The sequence below is a fragment of the Haliaeetus albicilla genome, chromosome 3 (assembly GCF_947461875.1).
Source record: "Haliaeetus albicilla chromosome 3, bHalAlb1.1, whole genome shotgun sequence".
In the NCBI taxonomy this organism is placed as follows: domain Eukaryota; kingdom Metazoa; phylum Chordata; class Aves; order Accipitriformes; family Accipitridae; genus Haliaeetus; species Haliaeetus albicilla.
Genome location: NC_091485.1, coordinates 42,189,915 through 42,202,169, shown reverse-complemented (window position 1 = coordinate 42,202,169; position 12,255 = coordinate 42,189,915). Strand labels below are relative to the sequence as shown.

At 38.7% G+C, this 12,255-nt stretch overlaps 1 protein-coding gene across 2 annotated transcripts in view; it reads right to left on the bottom strand.

Annotated features, from left to right (window-relative positions):
• The window catches only part of TERF1 (telomeric repeat binding factor 1), a 25,035-nt gene extending 12,780 nt beyond the window's left edge, over window positions 1-12,255 (bottom strand). The window contains exons 1-6 of one of the 2 annotated variants that reach the window (XM_069779518.1): window positions 11,974-12,255; window positions 8,424-8,519; window positions 6,116-6,246; window positions 5,356-5,442; window positions 4,325-4,474; window positions 741-841 (exon numbers count right to left, since the gene is read on the bottom strand). In XM_069779518.1, coding sequence (XP_069635619.1) covers window positions 741-841; window positions 4,325-4,474; window positions 5,356-5,442; window positions 6,116-6,246; window positions 8,424-8,519; window positions 11,974-12,187 — 779 coding nt within the window. In that variant the 5' untranslated portion in view covers window positions 12,188-12,255. The remainder of the gene's footprint in view (window positions 1-740; window positions 842-4,324; window positions 4,475-5,355; window positions 5,443-6,115; window positions 6,247-8,423; window positions 8,520-11,973) is intronic. The other variant, XM_069779519.1, reaches the window with a different exon arrangement.

The window sequence follows — 12,255 nt, the reverse complement described above, 5'->3', positions numbered from 1 at the left end:
CTCATCTTCCTATATACTCTGTCTGCATCAGTCAATTTCCTTAACTAAACAATGCCAAGTATTCCAAGTATAAAACTGCAGAAACACAAGTTCTATCCTAACTAAAGACTACAATTTATTCTCCATGAAAAACAAGTGGTGATAAGGCCGGAATATTAGTATTTTTCAAAATGAAGTCAGAGGAGGGGGGAAGGAACTGTGCTTCAAATTCCCCCAGCTTTTCTTAGCAAAGCATGCAATTGTTTTGAGGGTTCACATTGCCAGAACCATGAAGCAACATAACTATTTCCCATCACGCTAGTATCACTAAGTAAGAGAATCTTGTGTTTAGCTGTAAGGAAGAAGTAATAAGACTAATTCCCTTTCCTTATCCTCTTTTTTTCCTCCAGACAACCTATAGCCTGAAATTAGGAAGGCAGGACTAAATGGAGCTCAATCAAGCATAACAACAACAAAAAAGTGAATTGTTTTTATTGTTATACAAGACTGACAGCTGTTTCAACTGAAAAATGTGCATCTTCAACAAGTACTTAAACTTAATGCCAAGCTATTTGATGTAAATGCCAAAGGTAACAACCATAGAAAAGCCAAAACTTAAAAATAGAGAATGTGCTTGTAGTTAATTTTCTATTGGACAGCAGTTTGGAATTTAACATCCTTCCTTCTACCTACACTTAGTTCTACAAGTTTCAAGTTACTGTCCAAGCATGTGCCTCAGCAGTATAATGCTTAATACAAACCTTTGATTTGTTTCCAAATTCCTTTTGTCGTTTTCATTCATAGTTTTGTTTTGCAATGCTGTTGCTCCCAGTCCTTTAGACTCCACGTGTTTTGTGGCTGCCTGCAAGAAATTTAATTGATGCTTTAAAATTAAAGCCAGCCAGTACCTAGATAGCAGTTTAAACTAAGATTAATACATGTACTCTCTATTAGGACTAACAGTGCTTATTTCACAGACCCTTCAGAGATATTACTATTAAAATAAGTAGTTTCAAAACAACTGTAGCATGTCAAGTTGAAATCCATCAAAATCTTTATCAGCTAATAACTCAGAGAAATTTTAGTTATAGCCACAAGTGATATTTATATGGACACAAAAAAATACAATGAATAATTGCATAATAAGAGAACATATAGATGTGTGAAATACATTGCAGAAATCAACTAAGATTGCAAATACTATCAAAGTACTCCAAAGTCTGTTTTTTATAACTAGATTAGAAACTGAAAACTGGCAGGCCTCACAAGTTCATCCAGTTCTGTAGCGCCCGGCAGGATCAAGCATACCTATAACACTTGCAAAAGACACATGTCTAATCAGACTTTAGGCTTGTAATGTAACCGTTCCTGTATTAGCAAAAGAATTTTGTAACATCCTGCCTAAACTTTTAACCACAAACTAAGATTATTTCTCCTCCATTCTCAAGAGGAGGAAGGACTAGTTCATTATTCTTTATAGAATGTCAAGAGGATTGCAAGATTTGTACTTTTCCATAGGTTGCTCCCACCTACTTGCTATAATAAATAACAACTTCAAAAAAAAAAAAAATCACTTAGTCCATATGAAGTCATTCTTGCCACTTTGCTATCAACTTTCTTCTCTAGCATCTTAAGGTATAGTTACTGCCCAAACCATAAAAAAATCCTGGCTGTGCACCATCATTACTAAGCACAGCCAACCATCTTCCATCCGACACTGTCTATACATCCCAAGAGGCGATCCATTTTGCAACACTCAAATATCAAAATGATTCAAAGTTGACAGAGTCACTACAGGCCCAATATTCTTTTTCTGCTTAGCCAGTTGCTCCCACTTTTCATCTGTTTCTTCCTTCAGGGCTTGCTTTTGCCTCCTCTTTCACCCATCCAATTTTTAGTCTTCTTGAAACCTTAACCTGTCCTTCACAGTAGTTCGCAGAATCTCTCAACATTTATAGGAGTCAGATAATATGAAACCACCCTCAATTTCACTCATTCATCCATGAAAATACTGGAAGATATTCTGGTCACAGAATACTTCCATCACAGAAGAAAATGTTTCAATGTCAGAAATTTCACAGCTACCCAAACTAGCACATTTTTTAGCTGCAAGTTTTCAAAATACCGACTCTTTTATAGTGGTTGATAGTAGCAAAACATGTGAAAGTGAGGACATATCCATGAAGACAAATGGGTAGAAAGGATTTAGCTAAAAAAAAAGTTTAAATCCACTATATTGTATTTTAAAAGTTAACAGTAGCTTTCAAATTGTACTTGTCCCTAAAAATAATTCTTTTGAAAGAGAAATGAAAGTTATAAAGAAAAATTACAAAGTATTCAGATCAATGCGTTCTTGGTATAGGTCTTTTTTCCTTGTAATGCATTATCTGCAGACTGTTCTTAGGGCAGCTAATCTATAAGTTTCTTGAAGCGCAAGAACTTCATCAACAGTAGGAGCTGCAATCTTGTAGATTCCAAGCTTGACAATAATCTAGAAAAAGCAGCCTACAAAACAGTCTAGCAATGTAGACCACCTTATGGTGGATGAAAAGCTGGACATGAGCTGGCAATGTGTGCTCGCAGCCCAGAAAGCCAACTGTATCCTGGGCTGCATCAAGAGAAGCATGGCCAGCAGGTCAAGGGAGATGGTTCTGCCCCTCTACTCTGCTGTGGTGAGACCCCACCTAGAGTACTGCATCCAGCTCTGGAGCCCTCAGCACAGGAAAGAAACTGTTGGAGCAGGTCCAGAGGAGGTCCACAAAAATGATCAGAGGGCTAGAACACCTCTCCTATGAGGACAGGCTGAGAGAGTTGGGGTTGTTCAGCCTGGAGAAGAGAAGGCTCCGGGGAGACCTTATTGTGGCCTTTCAGTACTTAAAGGGGACCTACCTATAAGAAAGCTGGAGACAAACTTTTTAGCAGAGCCTGTTGTGATAGGACAAGGTGTAATGGTTTTAAACTAGAAGGGGGTAGATGCAGAGTAGATATAAGGAAGAAAATTTTTACAGTGAGGGTGGTGAAACACTGGAACAGGTTGCCCAGAGAGGCTGTAGATGCCCCATTATTGGAAGCATTCGAGGTCAGGCTGGACAGGGGTCTGAGCAACCTGATCTAGTTGAAGATGTCCCTGCTCATTGCAGGGAGGTTGGACTACATGACCTTTAAAGATCCCTTCCAACCCAAACTATTCTATGATTTTACTTCTACATATAGCACCAGAAGAAAAAGAAGAGAGATTAACAGTTACAGCTAGAGCGTTTTTCCGTAGAGAACACAGGGTACGCTGCTGGGAAACAGTTACGTGTATTGCATGGCAGAAGTGCAAACTCTTTACAAAGTTGTCTCCTCCATGTCCCACAGTAACTCAGTCCAAAGTAAAGATTTCAGAAGTAAGATTTGCAGCACTGGTACAGACAGTAGGACTGATCTGCAGGCAGTGGGGGTGCAACACAGAGGGCCTAGGTATGCTAGTATGGAGTTCCAGGCCTTCTCCACCACCTTCGAACCTCCATCTCCTCTTAGACTCAAAGAAATAGCCTTGAAAAATAAACTTGAAAATTGACAGCCGAGTGAAACCATTAGAAGGTATTCCTTGTATTATACTTTGAATGCATTTAATAAGTTCTCTGGTCCCTCTTTCTAGTAAGAAAATGAAAACCCCAGAGGAACTTCAGGTTTGTTTATTTAAAGTTCGCTTCTTATTACCTTTAGATGTTTGTGCTTTTGTAATGGAGTAATTCAATATTCTTTTATAGGAAGTAAACATAAGAGAAATTCTTTACAATCCTCCTGAAGATGAGCTGCAGCAGGAATGTTGTCCTTGCCAATTTTAAATCACTTTTGAGCAAGACAGTTTATAAGGAGCTTTTTTATTTACAGGAAGACAACAGTTTTCTACCTCCTAACAACTCTGACATGCCTTTTAGCCAAATTAACATGTGTTGATCTTTCAGTTTTAATATGAATCATATAGACTTAAACAAAATAAATATTTAATATATAATTACATTATCTTTTAAGGAGTCTCAGATCAAAACTGCTTCTCTTAAACATACACTAAATGACAGACCTCATTTTAATTATGCTCTTTTCCTAACTACTTTTCTAATTAAAACAGTTGTGGAAAAAACAATCACAGAGGATATTTTAGAGGAGCCTTACTCCTACTAACTTTCTCCTAGTTATATACAACTTTTTTTTTTTTTAATTAATAAGACAATCCAAAGGAAGGTAAAGCATCCAATACAGTATCTGAATATCATCTAAACTTCCTTGAAAGTATAAATCTATTTAACCTTATCAGGTACCTCTTCTGAAATAAGTTTTGAAAATAGTTTTGACATACCTGTATTAAGAAGTTAGTTTCAGTTCTTTTCATGAAAGGTTCAATGTAAGACTTGATTTTACTTGTCAAAAGATCGTAACTGAAGGTTTGGAGAAGGGGAACATATGGATCCTTGCTTTTAATTATGCTTGCCAGCTTCACCCTTAAAGGCTAAGAAAAGCACAGCTTTATACAACACAAAAAATATATCCAGCTGTAAACTTGGCATCTATGCTAAACAGGACATACACAAAGCTAAACACAATGATTATATAGTTTTCTGAATATGCCTATACAACTTCATGCTACAGTTTGAAAGGGTTCTAAAGTTAACTAGGCATAGTACCAGGTGTTTACTTTATGTGCTCATTAAATGGTTAAGTGTAACTTTACAGTGATCCTCATTTTCATTCCCTTTATGAACAACACTGAAAGCAGGGCTGTGAATGGAGCAAAAACACCCAGAAAAGGCCAGTCATTACTGGGCTCTCTTTTCTCATTTGCTGCCTCAGGAAGACTGCCATTGAAAGGCATTTACAGTGTTCAGGAAAAGGACTATTTAGTAGAGTAGCATTAAGGACACATTGATCCTGATAATTGCAACTTCACATTTTGTCTACCAACCACTCTGAATCTCACAGAGACCCATATAGCCCAGAATTAACTTCTGTGTGCAGGTTGCATTTTTATTTATGAATTTGGATACTATTACCACAGCCTACACTTTCAAACACCTGAATCCTCTGAATGAAGAGTGTACCTGAAGAATAAATTATACACATGCTACTATTTACAAAGAACATGTGTCCTAATATACAGAAGAAGATAAGAGGCAGCATTTTTGCCTCTGTCTTTCTGCCTGCAGTCCTCCTTTTGCTCTTTTCTCCACCCCAGCAAACTCGGGTGTGTGCACTAGCCATTATTTTAAAGAGATATGCATAGGCAGTAATTACAATGAAGCTATGCAGGTAGCATATGCTAGCTTTGGAAACCCATTCCCCTCTTCTCTTCTGAAAATGAGAGTGCTTAATGTAGGTTAAGCAAGTTTCTACCTTATCTGATTCTGAGTCTGTAAATAGCCTTTCAAGAACTTCAGCAGCCTCCTTGAAATATCCGTTTTCCATATGGACTGCTACAATCTACAACAAATATAATTACAAGATGTGCTGAAATACATTTCACCTGAGATGCAGAAAAAAGTGAAGTAACACTTTTACAGTTTTGTAACACTCCCAAAATCCAGGATTATATATTTAAGGGTCACCACATTATCTAGTTATAAAAGTTAGTTCTGAAATAATATTAAACCTCATGTATAAAGGCCTAAAACCTCTCCACCGGGCATTAAAAGGACCCTCATTGATGCAAAACTTCCCATACCTACCTACTAAGTATTGCTTTCATCTTTCCCTGACAGACTTTGTCCCAGTAGCTGTCAACATGGTTTTACATTTCTCTTTGAAATGGAAAGTTTTCTAATACAAAGAAGCATTTTAAGAAAAAAGAAAAAAAAGCTATTTATAATACATTTTAAAGCTCAAGATACTAGTGTTTTTAAATTGATCTCTCAATTGATATCTCTTTTTTTTCAGATTGGCAGCTTTTGAAACAATTTTGAACTGGGACAAACAAGAACCAATTTAGATAGGAAAAGGTCCCCTGTACAGATCTATTTACTCTGTACTTGAAAAAACAACAAACTTAAAAGATTCAGTTCAGCCTGCTAATAGCCCAAGCTTTTTGTAAGAGGACCCTTGTTTTAGCAGAAGGAATAGGTAGCATCCTGAAGCATTTTGAGCAAGTCACACAGACCTGAATTTGAATCAAGCGGCGAATATCTCCATGAAGCTTTTCCAGTTTAATTTCTTCCCTTTCAAGCAAAGTCCAGAAAGACAGAGCAGATTCCAAAGGTGACATTCTTTCTTCATTTTCAAAATGGCATTCTGGAGGGGGGTGGGGGGTGTATTTAAAAAAAACTTAAAGGATAAAGCTAAATATATTACATTATTTATACACAATAAAGTAATATGTACTATACTTAATTTCAACTCCTTTTTCCTCAAATAAATTTTAGTCTTTCTCTTCAGGTGTGTTTAAGAGACCTGAAGTAACTGCCTTCTTTTCAGAGAAACTGGTTCTTCCCACTCTTGCTAATAACATTACTGTTGCATTTTTAAGGGAGATTATGCATCTGCTAATTATTGTTCACTTAAAATGCCACTTGTAATAGTGCTAATTTAGCATCATGTATTTGGGCTGGCATTAATAATACTCTTACATTAAGCTTGACAACAGATATCAAAACATTTGGTATTGAAACTGTTAATTTTGTAATATAACCACTATCCTAAGTTTTTCTCCTCAGTCTCTCTCTCTATTCTCATGTCTTAACTTTTTGTTATATTTGAAGGGCTTAAACTGAGAGGGAAATTCAAACAGCTTAACACAGGAGTGTCACTGAAAAAGCAGAAGCAACCTCCCCTGTCATTGTACCACTGTGCCAACACCAAGGTTTGTACAAACTCCCAGCAAGCAAGACCAGTGATCGATTCTGGTAGAAATGTAGTCCAGCCACATAACCACTTTAGTAATAGTTTCCCAGTCTGACCACTGCACATCTGCACAGGTGAGTGTGACAACAGAACAGATGCAGTAGGACCTGGCAGGTGCACAAGACTGCTTTTTTCTCCCATGGCACTGCCAGCTTAGCTCAAGATGTTCATTGAGCTACAGTCTCACTTATTCCTTCATTTTATATGACATCATAGCAGAATCTCTCTCAATATCTTCTTATTCCTTAGAGTAAGTATTTTTCAGACAGAAGGTAAACAACTTAAGCAATACTGAAAAAAAAATATAATATTTGCTACCCACTACAGCAAAAGACAAACACTGAAAAATTATATGTATATATAGACATTACAAAAATAACACTTCTGTGTTTCTCTAATTATTGTTTCACTCAAGTAATATGACACTTAATATTAAGTTTATTTTAATATTGTAAAAACAAAGTGTTTAGCTCTTAAAGAGCTGGCATCTGAAACAGCCTACTCTGTTTTAAGGCTCAGTACAGATTAAATATTTTAATAACTGGAAAAGAATTAGGAAAGCTACCATACAATATATTAGCCTTCCATGTACATTGTGCAACTACATCTGATGTAATGCCTACTAAGCACATGAAATCTTCCTCACCACACAGGTCATTCTCTACACTGATGGATAAAAACACATGTTGAAGTCATATTCCCAAGTGTTCTATATAACAATACAGTTTTAAAGCATTATCAGAAAATTTTCATAATTTTTATATGAACTATTTTAAATATTAGAATGTGATTCTCAAGTTGAACTAAACCAAGAAGAGTGTTATTACCTGACAAGCAACACAAGAGATTTCATTTTATAAAAACAAGCCTTTGTGGCACTGCTAGGCTAGAATACACTTTTTTCTTCCATGCTCATGCTAGCAAGGCAGCTTCTGAAGTCCTTAAATTCCAACGAGTTTTATCAAGCAGTGATAAACTTGCAGCAAAAAAGTTAAGTCTTCCAGAAACTTGAGTGTGGAAGCAAAATCAGCTTGGCTAAACCAGTAAGTTGTGAATACTGCCAAACAGGAGACATGGTAGCGAATAAGAGTCCCAAGGACCTGCTGCCAGCTGAAAGTCTTACAGCCTTCTGTAAGGAACAAGGGCAGCCATACTTTTCATCCGTATTCTTATTCCTACTGTCTGTTCTACTTCAACCTCTAGAGTTACACATGCAGAAAGAAACACAAATTCTGTGCTTTAAACTTGCAAATATTGCTCACTAAGAGCTAGTCAATCTTTTCCAGTATATTTCTTTAGTTGATGCTACTCTGACAAAAGAGACCTATAATTTAAGAAGCATATAGTCATTCAAAATCAAAGCAGCTAAATTAGTCAGCACAGAATAACACTGGTCCTGCATACAGCTCAGTCACATGTGGAATGTAGAGAGACCGAAATTTAAGAGTTTAGTCATTTCATATATATATATAGTAAAGGCTACATGAAAACATATCTAATACATCTTTGTGCAAGTTCACACAAATCTATTTAAACAACAAGTGAAACAAAAGAATCAGAGTACTTACCAAGGTTTTTTCCTTCTGCAATTCTTATCAAAAGCTGACAGAGATACACCATTTTTTTCTGATGTGTAGGTATTTTGGAGAAGCCATCAATAAGAGCTGGAAAAGAAGAGAAATGTTAAGTCAGTCTTGCTCCAGCACTGCCACAGTGTGGCTAGAAATATACTAGACAGTGTGTTATCAGACTTTAATAATCTACTAAATTTCTAATTCATCAGGAAACTGATGAAGCACATTTAGTTCATATTCTTCCATGTTAAAAGAACTTAAATCATATTTAAGAATTTGATCAGAAAAACCTATCCCTCTTGCAGTTCATAACAGTAACCTAGAAGTTGTAAGATGCATCACAGGCTTATTTCATCAAGTTAAAAGACCACAGTATCTTACATAAATAACGAAGTTTCGTTTGGCTCAGTAGCTTATTAAGAAATGTTCTCTGGAGCAGACAGTTGTCTTTCGGTGGAATGCCCACAAAACATAAGCCACATGCAGACTGGTAACACTTACATGTTGCTACAACAACCGACAGACCAAAAGCAGTAAAAGCTATGAGGAGAGCTTCATCAGAAATGTAAATCTACAAGGGAAATCCTCCTCGCGAGGTTGGAAGGTCACAAGGATTACTATAGATTTTAGAATGGGAGCTATCGTGAGATTATTCCATCATGCTGTTTACTGGGAACTTTATATCTTAATGTGCTGAATATAGTCATTTGTCTTCACAGCATAATACAGAAACATTCAAAATGAAAAGTGAAGAATGTGGCAAGTGACTTGTTGAAGCTGCAGACTGAACACCCTCGTTGAGAAGTGTTTATGTACACATTTTGGTGTCAGCCTAGCAAGAGCCAGGATTCTGGGGCATGGGACCCCCAAGTTTGCAGTGACACAACTAGAGCACATAACACGTTGTTTTACTGGGAAGTACTCAGCCTACTTGCTTATTAGTGTATGATCATCTCCTATGAACAATGGATAAGCATGAAATTACAAAATAATTAAATAGCCCTGAATGATTACCTAAGACAATATCAAGCAGGATATTGTCATTTGAGCTTGGAAGAACACATTTACAGCTGCTTCAGCGAGGATAGGTGATACAAGAGCTTTTAATTCCTATAGCCAAAATAGGAAATAAAAAAAAACAAACCCGAACATTGCTTAGAAGAGCAGTAGTGTGCCACTCGTTATAATCACAAATTCACACACCTTCCATAGCAGACAGAGTTAAATTTCAGAAAGTTTGGATGAGGTCAATGATAGAGATAAGCACCAACATCGTGCCCTGAAGATGGAGCCAGAGCGTGGAAATTTTGGAAGTAGGCAGAATACTGCAGCTGAACACTTCCACAAAACAAAAGGGGTCATCCTGGCAAGTAGCTTAAGATCTTTCAGCTTTCTCCGTTCTTTTAAGGTGCACCTACATTAGTGCTTTAATTCAGAGCAGGGGTGCATTTTTAAAGCAAACTTCCTGTGCTTGGTTTGTACAATGGAGCAGTCTTGAGTACACAAACTGAATTCCTTTAGAACTATTCCGAAAAAGAAGAAACTTTGAAACATTTACTGTGTGGACACCAGGTCCTTAGCAGCAATTACTCACAAGTAATGCGGACAAACAGAAAGAGACACAGCCTTAGTAATCTTTTATAGACTGTTCTCCCTCCCGGCTCCCAAGGCAGTTTCTCTATTAATTTGTTTGTTAATAGCTCCCTCAATCATAAATTGCTTTCCTTCTTATGGCCACTCAAATGTATTTCTCATCTTAGCCTTTCATTAGAAACTCTAGAAATACAGTTCCTTGCCATGTAGGCACTTACACAAGCTAGTTCAGGTATATAGACCATAATATCCTGTCAAGGCAGGATAAGGTAGGCAAGGCATGTAACCTTGCCATGCTGTCTTTAAAGCCTTAATTCCATGTAGCCTAGCTACTTCTACTTGGCAGTGTACCAAGCTATACAGAAATATTATTTATCTCCTAATAAAATAGCTTGTCTTGTTCCCTTAGCCTTCCTACCTTTCTGTACTTGCTTCAGTTCAAATTGACCTTCTTGTTGACAGCCAATCATTATTTCAGTAGGATCTCACTTTGACGTATGCAAGGGTAATAGTTCTGTATTTCTATGACAAAAAACACACCCACTTTTCTAATGCAGTCTTATGACTGTGCTTAGCTTTTTCCATAGACTTTTATACTTCTGACTCTAATCTTACAGCACCGATATGACCAACTCTTTCCTCTGTTGCTGAGCAGAGCAGGAGCAAATTCCAAATTTGCTATTAAAGTGCCACGTGACCTCACATTCTGTATGTTTTAATTAATTGTTTCTACTAATACAGGCCTCAAAAGTTTTCCTGTTCTTATCAGGAGATATTCCAATCTGCTTCTGTGTTGACAGTGTCTCTGCTTCCCACCTATGTCTTCATGAGATTTCAGTATGATTCTCCCACTGAGTCATGGTCCCAAGGCCAAACACAGAGAAGCACCATTAATAATTTAATCTAGCAGCCCCCCATTCACTGTACTTAATTATGTTATCTTTAGATTTCTTACCTCTTACAATTTCTCATATCAATCTCCTTACTAATCATTCTGCATGCCGTTGCTTTCTGTTCTTAGTACGACTTATTTAAACTTTTGCAATCATGTTTACTCGAGTCAAGAACACACACACGTAAAAATTAATCCCCAAAATCTCTAACCTGGTATGCTCAGGAAAATTATTTCTAACAGAAAAACCACCATAAATCCAACAAATTTATCTGAGACCAAGACATTTGCTTCCAGCTGTTAACTACTCTCATTCTCAAGTATTTCTCACTTTAAAAACAATTTTTTTCCATTCAAAATCCAGTCACCAGACGTCTCCACCTTCGTCTGCTAGACTATAGTTCCTTGAAATACTTCTAGTTCTTCTACCATAACCCTGAATATAAAGTCAAGGAACTCAGTGTATTTAAGTAATTCTACTCTGGTTTTTACCATGTTTGCATCTCTTCACAAAATCCTCTTCAACTTTTTGGTAGCCTCGAACTGCCGGCATCTGAGGCCTCAACTTCAGTGACTGCTCACGGTATATAGACAACCAAGTTATACATTCAAGCTTCACAGAATCAAGATGACAAGTTAACAGCAGCGTTCGTATTCACCGAATCATCTAAAAGTCCTCACACCCGACCCCTCAGTAACCACTGTTTTCTTGGAACAGTTCAGCTTGCTTCCCTCCCTGGTCTCTTTCAACCAAAAAATTGGAATTCCCCGAAATTGCGATTATCTCACAATAGTCCAGCAGAGCTACCGCTGCACGCTAAACTCAAACACCGGTGGGTTAAGCAACCAAACAAGAACTCGGCCTGCGCGGTTTTATTTCCACCGCGAGCAAACGCACAAGTGCGTGCGGGGGGGCTGTGAGCGCGGCAGCACCCTCCCCGCCGCGCGGGAGACAGCTGCCCCCCGCCCCCTGCGGGGACACGCTCGCTGCCGTCCGAGCGGCCGAGACCCACGCGCGCCCCCGCCCTCGGAACCCCGGCAACCGCCGCCGCCCCTCACCCTGCGCCACGGCCCTCCACCGCCGGAACGGCGCCGCGCGCCCCTCCCCGAAGTGCCGGCACAGGCAGTAGCAGGCGAACTCCAGCATCCAGTCCGCGGCCACAGCTTCCGCCTCAGCCGGCGGGGCGGCGGCGGCGGCGGCGGCGGAGGAGGAGGAGGAGCCGCCGCCGCCGCCGCCCGCCTCTACCGGAGAGCCGCCGGCCACTGCTGCCATCTTCAACCCGCGCGCCAACGGCTGCTGGCTGGCCCCGCTCCGCCAACGGCCCGCCTCGCGCTCCCCCA